This window comes from Leptonotus elevatus, chromosome 1 (assembly GCF_054856555.1).
Source record: "Leptonotus elevatus isolate MCC_2025b chromosome 1, RoL_Lele_1.0, whole genome shotgun sequence".
In the NCBI taxonomy this organism is placed as follows: Eukaryota; Metazoa; Chordata; class Actinopteri; order Syngnathiformes; family Syngnathidae; genus Leptonotus; species Leptonotus elevatus.
The window spans coordinates 37,488,737-37,506,183 of NC_141239.1; the positions used below are offsets into that span (position 1 = coordinate 37,488,737).

Consider the following 17,447-nt stretch of genomic DNA (forward strand, 5'->3'; position numbering starts at 1 on the left):
TTTCTATAAACTTCCTCAATCTTGGGGAGCTTGTACCCGGTTGAGTGAAATATATCAATATATCATCAGCAAACAACCCTATCTTGTCTCACCCTTAAGTTGTTTTATAAAAACGAGGCTCCAAAGCCATCCATTCCCGGCGATTTCCCAGATTTCATTCGATTGATGGCTTTTTGAATCTCTTCCGCTGAGATTTCTGCTGTCAACCCGTCATTTTGTTGCAGACCTAAACTTGGCAAATCCAAAGAGTCTAAAAATTCCATCATGCTTTCCTCACTCATAGGTGGCGGTTGTGAATAGAATTCGCTATAATACTTCTCAAATACCTTCTCTATTTCCAATGGTTGAAATAAGATCATATTAGTCATCGGGTCTCTTATTTTGTGTAAAGCAGTTAAGGCTTGTTGGCTCCTTATGCGTCTTGCCAAAAATTTTATGGCCCTAGATCCTCCCTCATAGTACGTTTGTTTCGTAAACCATGCCCCCCCCCCCACCCACCTCCTCCAAGAGAAAATCATTAATACCTTTCCGAGCATCATTAACTCATTCACTGCCATTGATGGCTATAGATGTCAAAAATTCATTTTAACAATTTCTATTAGTTTAACATTTTTTCCCACTTTTGTTAACAAAAGTATGAAAACCTAGATTTATTTTATTGTATATTCAGGACAGATATAAAATTAGTGATTAATCGTTAGTTAACTAGTGTAGTCATGTGATTAATTACCATAAAAACAATTAATCACCTGATGCCCCTAATTAATTTTTTTAAAATTACAAATAAGGGGCGTCAGACGATTAAAATTTGTAATCGTAATTAATCGCATGACTTCAATAGTTGACTCACGATTAATCACAAATTTTATATCAGTTATAAATGTACAATACAATTTTTTTTCTAGGTTTTCATAAAAAAATGAAATGAAATGAAAAAAAAATGTTAACCTAATAGAAATAGTTCACATATTTTTTTTTTTTTACGCCTTTAGTCGTCAATGGCAGTGAATGAGTTAATCTGGTCAAGTATTCCCGAATCATTTGTCCATTTATGCTGTTGTTCCAGTTGTCTTAATTTTGTAGTCTGTGTCTGATCGTTTTTCAATCTAACTTTATTAGCGTATGCGGTGTTAGTATTTCTCCTTTCAGTTCTCCAACTAGGTTTTATTGTTCAGTACACCTTCATTAAGTCTCCCTACTGTTGCTTTTTTCATGGTATTTAGATGAAAGTTTAGGTCGACTGCGCTATGATCTGCGATATCAGCCACTCCTATCCTACAATTTTTAAGCCTACGTACATCATCCTTAGACATCAGAAAGTAATCAATTCTGGAATACACAGCGTGAGCATCAGAGTAGTGAGTATAGTCCCCATCCAATGGATGTAATTCTCTCCATACATTCATATATCTATTTATTTTCTGACTGTATTTTAACAACGTAAGGTGCAGGATGTAGGCCTACACCAACTTTTTTTTTCAAATATAAGGAGTCAAACATCAGAAAAATAAAAGCTCACATAAAGTACAGATACCTGAAAAATCTAAGCACAGTAACAAAACATTTTGAACGTCGATACATGATACCACTGAAAGATATGCGGCACGATCAAGTAAGTTAGTCTTACTCATGAAGTGGGCATGGGAGGAAATCATAAATCAGTTTGTCCTCTAGCGACCTCATGTGGCAACAATCATATTAGTCGTCATTTCTATTCACGTGTCTCACCTGTGTATTTCTCTTCTTTTCTTTTTTTACAATTCAATCATTAAATTAAATATAAATATAAAACAATATTCTTCAGTGTTGGATGAAAAGGAGCAAAAAGAAGATAAGTCTGATTGTCTCTGCCCCGTTTCAACCCAGAGTTTAGTTACAAGGTAAAGTAATAAAAAAAAAACATAAAAAAAAAAAATAATAATAATAATTGTGACAGCTAGTCGCAGAGTCACATCTGTACTCAGTTTACAATTTGATTTCTGACACTCGTAACAAAAAGGACAATAGCATAATGTTTAAACTTAATCTCATTCACATTTCTTTAATAAACTGAATTTAGTTCTAATTCTTTTAAATGTAATTTTTGAATTGGATTCTTCAATTTCTGTATTAAGATTGTTCCATAAACTGATTCCTTTTACTGAAACACAACGCTCTATCAGTCTGGTCCTAATTTTTATTTAAAAATATATATTTTTTATTTAAAGATCTGTGTTCCTTTCAACTTATGCTTGCTTTCTCTTTTTTTTCCAAATCTCTTTTGAATATTCAGGGGTAACGTTTTGTTATGTGCCTTAGCATAATTTGCAGAATACCTACCAATTCATAAAATGTCAACAATTTTAACTGAAGAAATAATGGATTTCTTGGGTCTCTAAATGTCTTTCTAGTGATTATTCTAATGGATTTTTTTTCTCTCCAATATAAATAAATTGTATAAATAATATAAATATTCATTCAAGGGTTCTTGTGTATTGGGTACAGCTGTTTCTTTAATGATTCAAATTCCAGAAAAATGATGAATGAATGAAACTTCAACTGAAAATAAATGCATAAATATCATTGCATATTGTAAATAGTTAAAATGCTGCTAAATGTGTCCTAAAGTTTGGATTTATTATGTTGAGGTGACTTCCTTCATTTCTTCTTTCCTCCTTTTCCTGCCATCCTTTTGTCCTTCATTCTTTTCTTTGTCCCAACCTCTACTTTCTTCCCTCTTTCCTACATCTGATACATCCTTCCTTTGTGTCCATCTTTCTGTCCTTCCTTCAACCCCCCCTCTTCTCTTCTTCCTTTCCTTTCCCACCCCCCTCGTCACATTCTTCAAGAATATCACATTTGGTGTAGTAGTTCACCCGCCTGCCTTCCGTGCCAACGTTGGTGTGAATGTGAGTGTGAATGGTAAGGTTGTTGGGATAGTCACACGGCAAAAAAAGGAAAGGCCAGTCTTTTTTTTTTTTCTTCAAAATGACTTTAATTCCACAATTTATTTCATCAGGTCTTAAGGCACCCTGAGAAGATGTTACAAGTTGTTCTTTCAAATGTGGGTTCCCTTAAAGACTGTGTAAACATAGCTTTGAATAAGATCATTTCCTGTAAATCTTTGCTTAAATTATTTCTTTACAGTCCACAGACATTGTGTTTTGTGACAAAAATACAGTGTGAATTAAGTAAATATGATCGATAGTGTTTATATATATATACATTGAGTAAGAGTAATAGACTGGCAGACAATCAGATCAACGGGCTGAAGTAGAGAGAAAACTAACAAACAATCTTTGAGACCCGGATAGATATATACGGATCACGTAGAGATATACAGTACATACTTACAGTGAATGCGCAACTTGTTTTGTTCAACCCCCCCCCCCCCCCCCCCAATTTCGTTTCCCTCTCTGACTTTCAAGCAATTTACAGTGTACTTCGTGTGTGTGCATGTTTGTCTCAGCTTGCATTTGTGGAAAGCATTTATTCTATATCCATACTAGTACACACTTTCTCTTCACTAGTACAGTGCAACACACTAGTTGAAGGACTGTAAGATTTTTACCACTACTAGTGCCACTTTTGGCTCACTAGTACACAACTAAACCTTACAAGTAAACTACTGTGCTGTACTAGTAATACTAACACACCCTACTGGTAGCCGCCTGTAAACTGTTAGTAGCACCAAAATGTCCCATGGCAGTTTTTGTCTCACTAATTAACTTATTAACTGCCATTGACGGCTATAGACGTCAAAAATTCATTTTAACTATTCCTATTGGTTTCAAATTTTTTCCACTTTTGTTAACAAGAGTATGAAAACCTAGAAAAAAATTGTACATTTAGAACAGATATAAAATTTGTAATTAATCGAGAGTTAACTATTGAAGTCATGCAATTAATTAAAATAGAAAATATTTAATCGTCTGACGGCCCTAAATTTTATATTAATAATATATATTTCTTTTTTTTAAATTAGGGGCATCAGGCGATTATTTTTTTAAAATTGTAATTAATCACATGACTTCACTGGTTAACTCACGATTAATCACAAATTTTATATCTGTTCTAAATGTACAATAAAAACAATTCTAGGTTTTTATACTCTTGTTAACAAAAGTGGAAAAAAAAAGTGAAACTAATAGAAATAGTTCAAATGAATTTTTGACGTCTATAGCCGTCAATGGCAGTGAATGAGTTAACATGTTGTCCAACTCGTGTACAGATATGTCATACTGTAGTGGAAAAAACCCAAACATGACTAGTATCCATTTATTCTTACTAGCATGCGCCTTAGCCTTAGCTGAATCTCGTGAGGCCGAAGAGCCTGCTGAAACATGAGCCTTCACCTGGATGTCAAGAATATGGAATAAATGCTCAACTCGCTTTTCATAGCATCAATATGCAACACCCAACCTCCTCCCCCTTTGTGAGGAGGAGGAGAGACAGAGCGAGACAGTTGATCGATTCCTGAAGGGCTCACCCACGTCGGCTATTGCAATGGCGAGGTGACCGCGCAGGAAGACAGACAAGACAGACAGACAGACAAACAGACATGCAGACAGACAAGACAGACAGCACGAGACTAGGTTGCGGCAACACGGGCCACAACACAAAAGATCTATCTATCTATTATTCCCTAAATATGGTAAGGTTCACTATGTATTTATATGTAGAAAGGGAATTTTGTCCATATACATAGGAATGCAGTGGCTATATTATATTGATTATCAGCATGTGGAGTCTTTGTGGTGTGATATGCGACATCTGCAAAAAAAATAAGTGCTGGAAATGAGTTACTGGACTTCCTCACCATCTCACAACAACATAAGGATCCTCCAATCATATCTCAGCATCAGGTTCGATGCAGTAATTGGCGTAGGGTACGGCTATGGGGGCATGGAAACAACACTGCTCTCGTCCCAGGAAAAAGGAAGGTTTACACCACAGGTGTCAAACTCAAAGTTGGTCTACGTCATGTTTCTTGCGAGATGGATTTGTTGATTTCATTTTGGCAGGAAATCTGCACCCTCCAATTATTACAAGCAAACGAAACGTTTGGGATGTTGGGCTTTTGGGTGAATTTTCAGGATGAAGGCTCTAGAAATTTGATAGGTGATCATTATTTTCCCCACGACTTTATTGTGGGGACAAAAACACTGGTCCCGTTTGAGACTAAAAGTCGTCATTTACAAATACATACATAATTGTTCTCAATGATACAAACGGTTATTATTATTTTTTAAATAATTGGAACGTGAATAATCGAACTCGTCCCTAGTGCTACAATTCACTGTTGAAGGTACGGAAGCACACCGACACAACTATACGATAAGATTTTCCATGACAACGTCCACTTCTGTGCCTTTCTGTGACTCTTCCAAAATCTCTGTTGTAACCTGCTGATGGCACTGTAAGCTCAGTGGCCACTTGCGGGAACATTCGAGTTTGCACAAAGTACTGAAAGACTAAGCAGTTAGGTATGTGCATTTCAAAGTTTTACAAAAGGTCAAATTATGCTCACCTTTAAAGGTTGTTGTGTATTTTAGGTTCATCAAGAAATTTCACCTACAATCAGAATATCCCTAACTTTTTACGAGTAATGTATATACAATAAAATAACAATAAAATGCTAGGCCAGTTGCGTGTATGTAATAATTTGATGTGAAAATCATTTTTTATGGATTTTCACAGCCATATATCTCTCTGACGATGTCGTCCGAAAACAAACAAATGAGTTTGACACCCCTGATCTACACGAAATGAAAAAAGTTGCATCGGCAATAACACGACAACTCCAAATGGCTTGCTTGCATTGGCTATTAGTCAGCTAATCACATGGAAATGAAACCAAAACAGGGGAAGGGCTGGGATGACTAAGTTGTGCAACAGGTGGAAAGGATGGATCAGGAGCACAACCTGCGTCTTGTTCTCTTGGGATCTTTTGCGGAGGTCAGCAAGGAATCTTGAAGGAAAGAAGGGTCATTAATGTCATCAACGCAACATTCGTAACCGGCTCTTCCTACGACGGGCCAGACTAATCGGCCTCATCCCGAATGCTGTCTTGAGAGGGATTTGACACTTCCTTCCTTAGCAAATGTGGGCAGCCTCTGCACCGGGGGAGGGGGTTTCCTTTTGACCGGCAATTTCCCTCCTTTTTTACTCCATCACCTTGATCCTGAAAGTGACGCGACCCAGGAACTTATCCCTCTCGTCGTTATTGCGCAGGTTCGAGCCCTCTACCCGGCACTCCACCGACAGCTCCTTGTTGTAGTCCTCCTCGGTGAGCAGCAGCTTGACAGCAACCAGGGGCTGAACATAATTCACCTGCGACATATGACAGACACCGTAGAAATGGTGGATCGGTGGTTGGAAGTAACCAAGTGAGTACAGTACAAATACTTCCTTGCTGTGCTTAAGTACACCTTTAAGCGGTACCTTAGCTTATGAGGGCCCTAACTTCCGGGGTTTTTCTTTTTTTTTTTTAGTTGTGAGCCGTTAAATAATTTACTGACTCTAATTATAACCAAGCTACATGGACACTATGTTCACTATGTGGCACAGAGAGAGAGGGAGAGAGAGAGAGTGCTAGAGAGGGAGAGAACAAATAAGAGCGGGAGAGAATGACGTGACATGGCGAGAGAGAGAGAGAGAGAGAGAGAGAGAGAGAGAGAGAGAGAGAGAGAGAGAGAGAGAGAGAGACGGACTGAAAGAGAGAGAGAGAGAAAATGGCAGAAAGCGAGAGACTATGGGAGACAAAGAGCGATAATGAAAGCGAGAGAGACTGAGAGAGAAAAATAATGAGAGCAAGAGAGAATGAGACAGAACGAGAGAGAATCAAAAAGGAGTGAATGAAAGGGAGATTACGAAAGAGAACGAGAAAGATAATGAGAGAAAATGAGAATAGAGTATGAGAGAGAGAGAGAGAGCGTCAGAGAGAGAGAATGAGAGGGAGAGAACAAATAAGAGCGGGAGAGAATGCGAGAGAGAGAATGACGGGAGACGGCGAGAGACAGAGAGAGAGAGAAAATGAGAGCAAGAGAGAGAATGAGGCAGAACGAGAGAGAAGAAAAGGAGCGAATGAAAGGGAGATTACGAAAGAGAATGAGAAAGAGAGAATGAGAGAAAGAATGAGAGAGATATTAAGAAAGAGAATAACAGAATGAGAGAAAATGAGTATGGGAGAGAGAGAGAGAGAGAAAGAGGTAGTGAGGTAGCGAGCTAGAGAGTGACAGATTGAGAGAGAGAGAGAGAGAGAATGGCAGAAAGCGAGAGAATACGAGAGAAAACGAGAGAGACGGAGAGCGATAATGAGAGAAAGAGAGAGGATGAGACAGAACGAGAGAGAGAATCTTAAAGGAGTGAATGAAAGGGAGATTACGAAAGAGAGAATGAGAGAGAAAAGAAAAAGAGAACAAGAAAATGAGAGAAAGAAAATGAGAGAGACATTAAGAAAGTGAATAACAGAATGAGAGAAAATGAGAATGGGAAGAGAGAGAGAGAGAGAGAGAGAGAGAGAGAGAGAGAGAGAGAGAGAGACAAGAAAGCACAGCGTGTGTATAGTGGATTAGTTAATTAATTGTTGACATAAAAACTTAATATTATCATTTATTGAGTGGTAGTATGTGACCTCTAGGCTGAGGGCGACTCTGTTGCCGGGCTGGCCAAAGGCGCTTCATTGATTGCTCCGCAGAGATCCTTGACAGACGTGAGAAACGTCAGCGAGCCAATCAGGTTGTGACTGGTCCGGAGGGAAAACACTGGCATCCATGTTAAGCCGCAAGGCCAAATGTAGCCACCGGGATTTAGAAGTCCTGTCCCCTGAAGGCCCGTCACAAATATCGTGATAGACTGGGACAAAATTGGAGAAAAATGGCCAAAATCCCACAACCCGGCTACAGTTTATGCAAACGTAGCCGCTGATAAAATTGTGTAAAATGAAGATTTAGGAAGTTGGTGCCATGCCTAGAGTAAGTAATCTGCTCTATGCTGCTCGGGTCCACTGCTCCAGCCCGCACATTAGCTTGGAAATCTGCAAATATTGTGCTTCTATGATACTTCAATCTAAATATCCTTCATATAAATTATTATTATAGCTCTGTATGTACAAAATAATACATTAGTATTAATTCATTCACTGCCATTGACAGCAATAGACGTAAAAAAATAATTTTAACTATTTCTATTAGTTTAACTTTTTTTTTTTCATTTTTGTGAACAAGAGTATGAAAGCCTAGAATTTTTTTTTTGGGGGGGGGGGGACATTTAGAACAGATATAAAGTGAAGTCATGTGAATATTTCACAATTACAAATTGTAATCGCCTGCTGCCACTATTTTTTGATCTTTAAAAAATAAGTTTTTCTTTTTTTTTAATCTTTTTTTTTAAGAAAAGAATATAAAAAATTTGGGGCGTCAGGCGATTACATTTTTTTTATCGTAATTAATCGCATGACTTCACTAGTTAACTCACGATTAATCACACATTTTAAATCTGTTTTAATAAAATAAAATAAAATTCTAGGTTTTTATACTCTTGTTAACAAAAGTGGGAAAAAATTGTAAACTAATAGAAATAGTTCAAATGAATTTTTGACGTCTATAGCCGTCAATGGCAGCGAATGAGTTAAAGAGGTGTAACATTCGGCAACAAAACATAATAGGAAAGCCTCCTCTGATTACTGTTGCCAGTTGCTGCGTGGCAATCCGAATATTAGCATCAGTCCGCTAAGGAAGTGTTGTAAATAGGTTTCAAAATAAGAGCACTAACAGGAAGTGCAATGTTAGCTGCCGTAATCTTTCTTGCGTAACAGAAATAGCTTATCCCATGTTATGTGCTTATTCTTGTTCAAATAAACACCAATCGCGATCTTGTAAGCACATTGAATTGTCATTTAGATTTTTAATCAAATACAATATGAACATTGTTGGAGGGAATGGAAAACTATTTTAGATTGATACCCTAACAAGTGTAAAAATTGCACACCTTGATGCAAACGTTGTATAGTAAAAATGTGAGCCGGTGTGAGCTCTGGATGATCTGACATGATTTGATGATCCCAACCTGACAGAACACTCACATGGGCTTTCTTGCCATAGTAGGGGAAGTACATCTTGTCAATGCGTCCCTTTCTGGGGAAATACTGCATCTGTACGGGGTTGTCTTTCTGCAGAGGACAATTCATGTTAACATGCATGCTTTACACAAAATCCCATTCGACAAAACACTAAGCGATGGTTGTTAGTGTGGAGTTTGTCATGAAGTGGAAAGCATGGTATGCTTTGTTGTCATTTGCTATTTGCAGCGCACATTATGGCTTGAAAATGGCACAGGGGTGTGTTCTGGAGCCACTTTGCTACGCAGTCATTCGTATTCTCAATACTAAACACATGGCCTAATATTCCCGCCCCCGATACTTGACATACCATCTTACCCTAAAGTCGCCACTGACAGCATGCAGAAGAAAGTCATTAAGAAACAAAACAACAGACAGACAGAAAGGAGGGGGGAAATGAAATCAAGATCAACAAAACAAAGTGTTCACACTCTTCTGCTCATCACAGCTTTTTTTTTTTTTTATGAGATATGAAAAAGACAAAAAAAAAAACACACACCACATACAAGCATGTCTACGTGGGAGGGGAAAAGTTTACTTTGACGGTGCAGTTGACGTAAGGGTCCCCGATGGGCTTCAGGCCAATGATCTACAAGGTGAGCAGATAAATCAGTTCAAATTAAAGCACACGTGATTCTGGCCAAAACACTTTCATTACATTTGTAAGCTCAATTCTGATATTTGTTCCATGAAATTGCATTTTCATTTTAGAGAGTTTCTCTTGGCGGCACTGCTTCTTGTGTTTGTATGTGGATTTCAAATTTGTCATCTAGCTGGCTCACAATATTTGATCGGTTGGTCACACTAGCCCAGGGGTCTGCAACATGTAGCTCTCTGTGGATCTCTCAAACATGACATATTTATAGTTTTAGATAAAATATTCTTTAAATTAATTAATGATTAAAACATTTTTTTTTTATTATTTTAAAATGTCAGAGTTTAAATTTGTACATTGTCAGAAAAAGAGACGAAAGGTAAATGAAAAAGTTTGAAAAATTACCTTAAAATGTCCAACAAGTGACAATAAAATGTCCAAAAAGGAAGAAGAAAGCAAACAATTACAATAAAATGTCCATGATATTGTCAAAAATGTCAGAATTAAATAATAAAAAATAAAAAAAAAGGCAGAAAAGGAAATGTTCAAAAAGTAGCCATAAAATGTCCAAAAACAAAAGAAGAAAGGCAGAAATTAGCATAAAATGTCTTTGGAATGACCCCAAAAAATCGATAAAAAAAAAGAAAACATTCAAGAAGTCACTATAAAATGTCCAAAAACAAAAGAAGAAATCCCGAAAACTACCATAAAATGTCCACAAAATGTCAGAAAATTGATAGCGAAAAAGGCAGAAAAATGTACAAATAAAGCCATAAAATGTCCAAAAAGGAAGAAGCGAGGCAGAAAATTAAATTAAAATTGCCAAAAATGTCCGAAAAGTCTATAAATGTATAAAAATGAAAGATAAAAAATTACCCAAAAATACAATAAAAAACAGAAGACAAAATGTAGAAGAAAATGGATTGGATATTGCATATTTTTCTGTTAACGTGCAGCTTCAATTAGCTCGTGGGTCCTCAGTACATTCGACTTATTAACACGAGCGCACAGTTTAGTTCATCACAATATTCAAATGTTTTGCGACTCCAGACAGATTTTTGGGGTTATTTATTTGGCCTGAAACGGCTCTTTTGACAGTAAAAGTTGCTGACCCCTGGACGAGCCAAACATGCTTGTGGCAAACTGCCACAAGTATCTCTGGTGAGTATGATGTATTTTATTGACATGTGTCTGTAATTTTACCATATTACTAAACAGATAGCTATTGATTCTGAACAGAAGTGGCATTATTATTATTATTATTATTTTTTACAAGGGATAAGAGTTGTGGTTTTGGTCACCCTGTTGAGTTTCAGGAGCACGCATGGTCTTCCCTCAGAGTAACCAAAGTTGGTGTCGGACAGGCCGGAGCAGAGACTCAGGTAGCCTCTTTTAAAGCGACACACTTTCTTTTCCGGTTCCTTGTCCTGTAGGAAAAACGACCCTTCAGGACAGTCCAGATTCTTCTCCTGTTCGGTGTCGTTGTAACCCTCTGAAAGGAGAGGGTGGACCCAGGTCAGAGATCAATAACTTAGTAAATCCTTAGTGAAGGATGTTTTTTAATGGATGGCCTCTAGGTTATGGGACCAACATGCTTCTGCTGACTCACTCTGCTGTTCTCTTCTGTAATGCTCTAAAGTGCCACAAGGCGCCACAGCCTTTACTAAGGAAATTGGCATCAAAGAAGTATGTGCCTAATAGCGGAGGCTGTCCGTCTGTCCAAGTAAATGGCAGCCCTTCGCATTAATCAGTACCCAAGAATTAGCTCTTGGTTTCAAAAAGATTGGTGAAAAGAATATGAATGAAATGATGAATCCATTACGACTCTCACGTTGCAGGAAGGCCTCCAGGTTTTCCACGTACGGTGCATATTTGAGGGGCTCGGATTTGCTGAAAGCGATGTCCAGAGAGTTTGGAAGGACAACCAAACCTGGAAAGAAGGACGAGAGTTTGAATCAACCGATTTATAATTCTGTACAACCAAATCTGGATCGGAGTGCGTTTACTGCGACGGCATCTCAAGTATGAATAATGAATGGGGGCGTCCTGGCAATTAGCTGAAAGGTTTACCGTAGCGCACGTGAGGATGGAGGAGACACTAACCTGGGAAAGGGACGCGGTCTCTGTACTTGGGCTCGTGCTCATCCAGAGTGAGCAGCATCACCCACATGGTCAAGGCGAACATACCGGCCAGGAAGCAGTAGAACACCAAGTAGAACAACAAGATGAGGGCTGCAAGTTGCAACCAACACAAAAAGAGGAATGTTACGGATCATTCATTAGCTGCCACAAAAACTATTTTCCTTGTCATCTCTTCTTTGAATACTCTATCCCTGTGAGGGAAACCATTTTGGAACAAAAGGGGGAAATGCTGGCTACTGTTCATGAATATGGGAGCCGGCTTTCATCTTTAGGGATGAATCTGAAGCACTCGGCACATAATATCTGCCTTTCTCCGCTGCGGGAAAAAAAAGAAGCCTCGAAATGTTTCATCATATTGCAAAAATGCCCCCCCCCCTCACAAAAAAATAATGAAATCAAAAATATGCCTTTGAGATATGAGTTCAATTTGTTCGTAACTCAAAACACGTGTATCTCAAATCATCTTTCTCTGCTGAAATGATGGTAAATGCTAGCCCTCCCCCCCAAAACCTTGAGATACAAGTGACTTGAGTTTTTCAAGATACAAATCACTTTGACTAGCGAGTACAAACTTGAGATCCCAACGCTGTATTCTCAGCTTAACACACTACTTTAAAGAGCTGTTTGGCAAACAGTGAAAAATAGGGATGTGTGAGTACCGATGTCAGGTATCGGTATAGGGCTGATACTGGACTTAATTTTAGGTATCAGGCACTCATGGAGGCCGCTGACCCCAGCCACCGCTGCTTAAGGCAAAGAAAATCTGACATTGAAAAGTCCATCTCGGCACTAGTTGGCACTACAGACCCTACGTGCTCTCACTCCCAGTTTAAGTTTCCTGTCAAATTTAACATGAAACAAACAGAATTGTGTTTAAGACAACCACTTAGCTATGCTATGTTAATGCTAATGCTAAATAGCTCCTGTGTTGTGGTGCAAAAACCCTTTAAGCCAGTGAGTGGCGTCCGAACTCGGTCCTCGAGGGTCGGAGTCCTGCAGGTTTTGGATGTTGCCCAGCACCAACGCACCTGTTCCAATGAACAGGATCATTATCAGGCATATGCAGAGCTTGCTGATGAGCTTCAGGTGTGTTGGAGAAGAGAAACATCCAAAACCTGCAGGACTCCGGCCTTCGAGGACCGAGTTTGGACACCACTGCTTTGAGCAATAGATCGAACACAAATGGTACATTCTTTATCCTCTGCGTGGAATAGCTAATATGAGTGCCATACTGATGAACTGAGAGAAGCTGAGACATTTCTATGTTCATTATTTCCGTCGGTCTGTACTTAGACTGCCCCCAAGGGGCCAAGGTGTTCAATTTTACGGAGTCAAACTATTTTTGAGTGGGGTGGAAAGGATTCATGACACTTAACAGGTCATAATACTTATTTATATTTTTAGAGGGGGAAATGCTTGAAGCAAGTGCACAAAAAGTACCTGGTGAAAATAAATGTCTGGCAGCCTATGTAGTGTAATAGCTGAAATTTGAATGTAGAAAATAAGTAACAAAGTATAATAGCCTACTTATTTTAAATTAAATGATCTGCTAAAAGAACAGGAACATGTATTCCATCTGACAGTGCCTCCTTGATATGAAGGGAGGGGAGGGGAGGGGAGGGGAGACCCCCCCGCGCCCAAATGCACCCCCCTTTTCCATCATTCCTCCCCGGCAGTATCCCACAATGCTTAGTGCACGAATCGGGTCGGTGGGGTGGCAAAAGAGAGGAAAAAGAAGAGAGGGAATCCCATTTGACCTTGACAGGCATGCTAATGTGGGCGGCCATGCAACTGCAATGGAGCATCCCACTGCACAGCAGCACAAGGGGGGTAGGGGGGGGGGGGTGCATGACGGCCCCCGCTCTGCAGCCTATAGGAGCTGGATGCTGTGTTACTACCTCTACCCCTGACCATCATTACATAAAAGCATCATATAGGTGCAGCAGTGGACATTGGTGCACTGAGGCCCACCACTCCTCACATGATGTTGTCATTGGTGCACATAAAGGGAAAAGGTTGAATTCAAATCCTGATGTAATGACTCATTCCTGCTTCCTTGCATGTATAGATATGCACATCATCATGATGTAGGCTTCTTCTTTACACCTTCGTGTATAGGCCTGTGATGGTCCCTCACCCCCTCCCCGTTTTTTTAAATTTTTATATAGGCTCACATAATGCTGCATAAACACGTGTCAAATTCAGAAATTAATACAATTGGATAGCAAGGGGGTTGTTCCTACCCCAGCTGCCGGCCGTGCGCCCCAGAACCTCTCCGGTCCTCGGGTTGTAGAAGGAATCCTTCCAGCTGGACGCGTCCGCCTTGTTGGCCGTTTTATCCTCCGTGCTCGCCATGGTGGGATTCTCTTCAAGTAGGTGGGAGATGGGTAAAGGTCCTAAAAAAGAAGAATTACAACAAAAAAAAAGAATCCCACAAATATGGGGGTTTAGTTTGCCCCGCCGGTGCGAAAAAAAATATGCACAAAAGCGCACAGCGGGTGATTTAATGAGGCGAAGAAGCCGGCGAGTGGTCGGATCAATGGTTGGGAAGGAGTGGGCGGTGTAGAAAGAGGGAGAGCAGGCAAGGAAGGAAAGGAGGACGGAAGGCTCTGGTGCTGGAACATTAAAAAAAAATTCGAGAGAGAGGGGAAAAAAAATCCAGTGACGTCGACAAATGCCCCTCGGTGGCAGCTGATGTGGAGGAAGGATGCGCATTGGTTGCCGACGCATGAGACGCGCTCCAATTACAAATTTAGGACGCGCTATCTTGCTTTCTTATCACTTGATGCTCCATCCGCGGTTTATGCTCGTTCATCAACTTCCCACAGTTATTACTGCACAATTGGTTTAAAGGAAAGGATGTGGTTTTGTGTGTGTTTTCTTCCCACCCTCTCGGCCTCCCATCAGTGATGGCTTGCAGCGCACATTCCGGCATGTAGGCAATGCTCAGCCGGCATGTTTCTTGTTGGATGCTATTCGTGTCTAACTGAGCATATAGATGGATATTTGGGGCATTTGCCAAGCCTTGTTGCTATGGCAATGGAACACTATGCTTAAGCCACAGAGAGAAAGAATGAGGGACACAAATACAGCAGATTATTTGATGAAGTCGTTTTTTCTTGAATTAACTGGAAGATATCAAAGAATGGGATTCGGTGGGATGTGTATGGACATTTGGTGTCTGGGTTTACCCGACTTAATCCACTTTACGTCACGATTAGAAACAGGCAAGTAACAATTCCGAACACCCGGGCATTTCTGATACTTCCCCAATGCAACACAATGCAAATTATGCGTCCGTGATCCTTTTTGCCTGTGACTATCATACAAACCACACAGATTGTTACAGTAGTCAAAATCACATTTAAAAACCCAATTAATCATCACAAATCTAATTACAACGGTCCAAAGTCCAATGCTTCTCAATAAGCGGAGAGATTTCTTTCACCGAATTCACCGCCATTTTGACTTGTGACGTCATATCGAAATTGTCAATAGACTACAATAGTAAACACAATATTACAGTTTGAAATTGTGGCAGGTAAAATATTTGGAGCAGTTCAGATTCAATATTCATCCAATAACATCACATAAAAAGATTCAACCTCATATTCACCAGAGTCAATTATATTGCTACAGATGTGTTTTGCTAGGCAAATTTGGCTTGCCCTGACCAACCAATCAGAGGACAGAAAAAGGTCGATGTCATTAATGGCCAGTTCGCCAGTAATACCACGAGGGCTCATTTTAAAACTGATTGGTTATAGAAAGAGTCCTATTGCTAATATGATTTAAAATCACATGGGCCAGCAGCACTACTGATTCTGAAGGCAGATTAGACTGGCATGGCAACACAAGCTTAAATCTGACTGGACAAAATAGTCTCACGTCCACATAAACGTGTTGGAAGCAATGCAGTCGAAAGAAATGCTACAAAATGAAGAGAATAAACGGTTGGGAATAAATTAATACAGTTTTATGTAACATGTGACATCTATTAGCATTAGCCCTTTTGTGGCATTTCACGTTTTATGTTAGCATTAAGCTAGCACATTTTTGCTAGATGAAATAATGTGATTTGGTTATACATTTTGGTGTTTGAATATACAATGTTTCATTCCCTTTTGTTGTACATGTCAGTTTTACAGTAAACTTCAACTGGGAGTGAAAAATAACGAAGCAAGCATACTTAGCATTTTTTTTTTGCAAGAGAGTGAGAGCAGGTGCTGAGGAAAGTGTGTTTTAGTAAGTCTAAATGTGTTTAAAGTTTGTTGGAGAAAGAAAACAATATACTGTATATATAATATATTGTAGTCTGGAAAGTACGCCCTATGACGAATGATTGAATGACATTGACATAGTAAAGCCATTTTCTGGCATTGATGCCCTCCACACCAAGACATGGCGATATCATAGTGCTCAAGTATAAGAGGATAAGACACTGACAAGTGGACAAAAGCTTAACTTCCAGTCCTTTAACAACCAGCGTGTCAGGCAAAGAGAACTAAGGGGTGGGGGGGGTGCTTGTTATATAATGCCCCACGATGCAGGATGTAGCTCAGATGGGGGGGGGGGGGGGGTTTGGGTGGTGGGCCAGGCTAGTGGTCGTGGCGCATCCCGTTCATGTTGTCAGATTGAATTTGTTGCAAGGAAGGATCCTCCCCTTCACAACTCATACAATGCGGCGGCCATGATTAGAGTGAGAGCAGGCAGCACCGATTCGTGGCCTCGCTCTGCCCGCCTCACTTGCACGTTTGGCTCTCTGTTAAGCTGCACTGAGTGAGAAGCATGAGATTGACAGCAGGGAGGGAGGGGGAGAGAGGGGTAAGGTGGGGGTGGGGGGGGGGGGGGTGCTAATAGAGTTGGGGAGACGAGGGGCTCAGTGCAGCTATACTGGAGAAATGTCTGCGATGTACACTGCTCTCTCTCTCTCACAATCCTCCCATTGTTGAGGACCCCCCCCCCTTTTAATTCCAGTGCACTCAATTAGCGCCCCCTTCACCATACCAGCACCATGAGCAGGAACACACACCCCCATTTGTTCTCACTCTCTCCATCCGCAAGCTGCCATAGCAACCCTCGCAGTGAGCGTGCTCACATTAATGGGAAACGCTCCCTACACTCATCTACAGCCGGTGTGCCCCCCCCCAATAAAATCTCCATCTCCCTTACCCTAATCACACTACTGCATTGCTTTTTTACAGTGAAGTCTCTGAGTCAGCATGTGGTCACCTGCTATGTCATCCCGTATATCAAAATACACTGTGTATGAATAATAAAATATGTTTTATAATATTAATATAATTGTATTAATAAATAAAAAATATTTAATAATAATAAGAATTTAGTACCACAATTAACCTAACTTGTTATTCAGTGAAAAAAAAATATTTCCTATTTTTGCCAATGCCCAATATTGCTTTGGCGCCATCTTGTGGCTAAGCAGAATAAGATGGGAGGAGCTTCATTTCAGGCCATAGCTTAGTCAAATAGAAAAAAATGCTTTGCTGCCATCTTATGGTATCTATAGGCAATTAATTACAACCACATTTTGGGCGGGTGTAAATTACATAAAATGTTTTGCTGTTTCTGGTATGGCTATATGTAGTG

The 17,447-nt window shown here is 39.8% G+C and overlaps 1 protein-coding gene across 1 annotated transcript; it reads right to left on the minus strand.

Annotated features, from left to right (window-relative positions):
* Window positions 1-3,364: 3,364 nt before the first annotated feature.
* On the minus strand, window positions 3,365-14,607 carry LOC147181932 (sodium/potassium-transporting ATPase subunit beta-3-like). The gene is made up of 7 exons (XM_086097224.1): window positions 14,081-14,607; window positions 11,799-11,927; window positions 11,527-11,625; window positions 10,997-11,187; window positions 9,639-9,689; window positions 9,065-9,151; window positions 3,365-6,312 (listed from the first exon to the last, which is right to left on the minus strand). The coding sequence occupies exons 1-7, from the start codon at window positions 14,565-14,567 to the stop codon at window positions 6,145-6,147; spliced, it is 1,212 nt and encodes a 403-aa protein (XP_085953350.1). The 5' UTR covers window positions 14,568-14,607; the 3' UTR covers window positions 3,365-6,144.
* Between the last annotated feature and the right edge of the window lie 2,840 nt (window positions 14,608-17,447).

Coding starts and splice junctions, on each gene's coding strand:
- LOC147181932 (XM_086097224.1), bottom strand. CDS start 14,567: ATGCGTCGGCAACCAATGCGCATCCTTCCTCCACATCAGCTGCCACCG. Junction 11,188..11,526: donor CCTGGAGGCCTTCCTGCAAC/GTGAGAGTCGTA, acceptor CTCTCCTTTCAG/AGGGTTACAACGACACCGAA. Junction 9,152..9,638: donor ACGTCAACTGCACCGTCAAA/GTAAACTTTTCC, acceptor TGTCCTCTGCAG/AAAGACAACCCCGTACAGAT.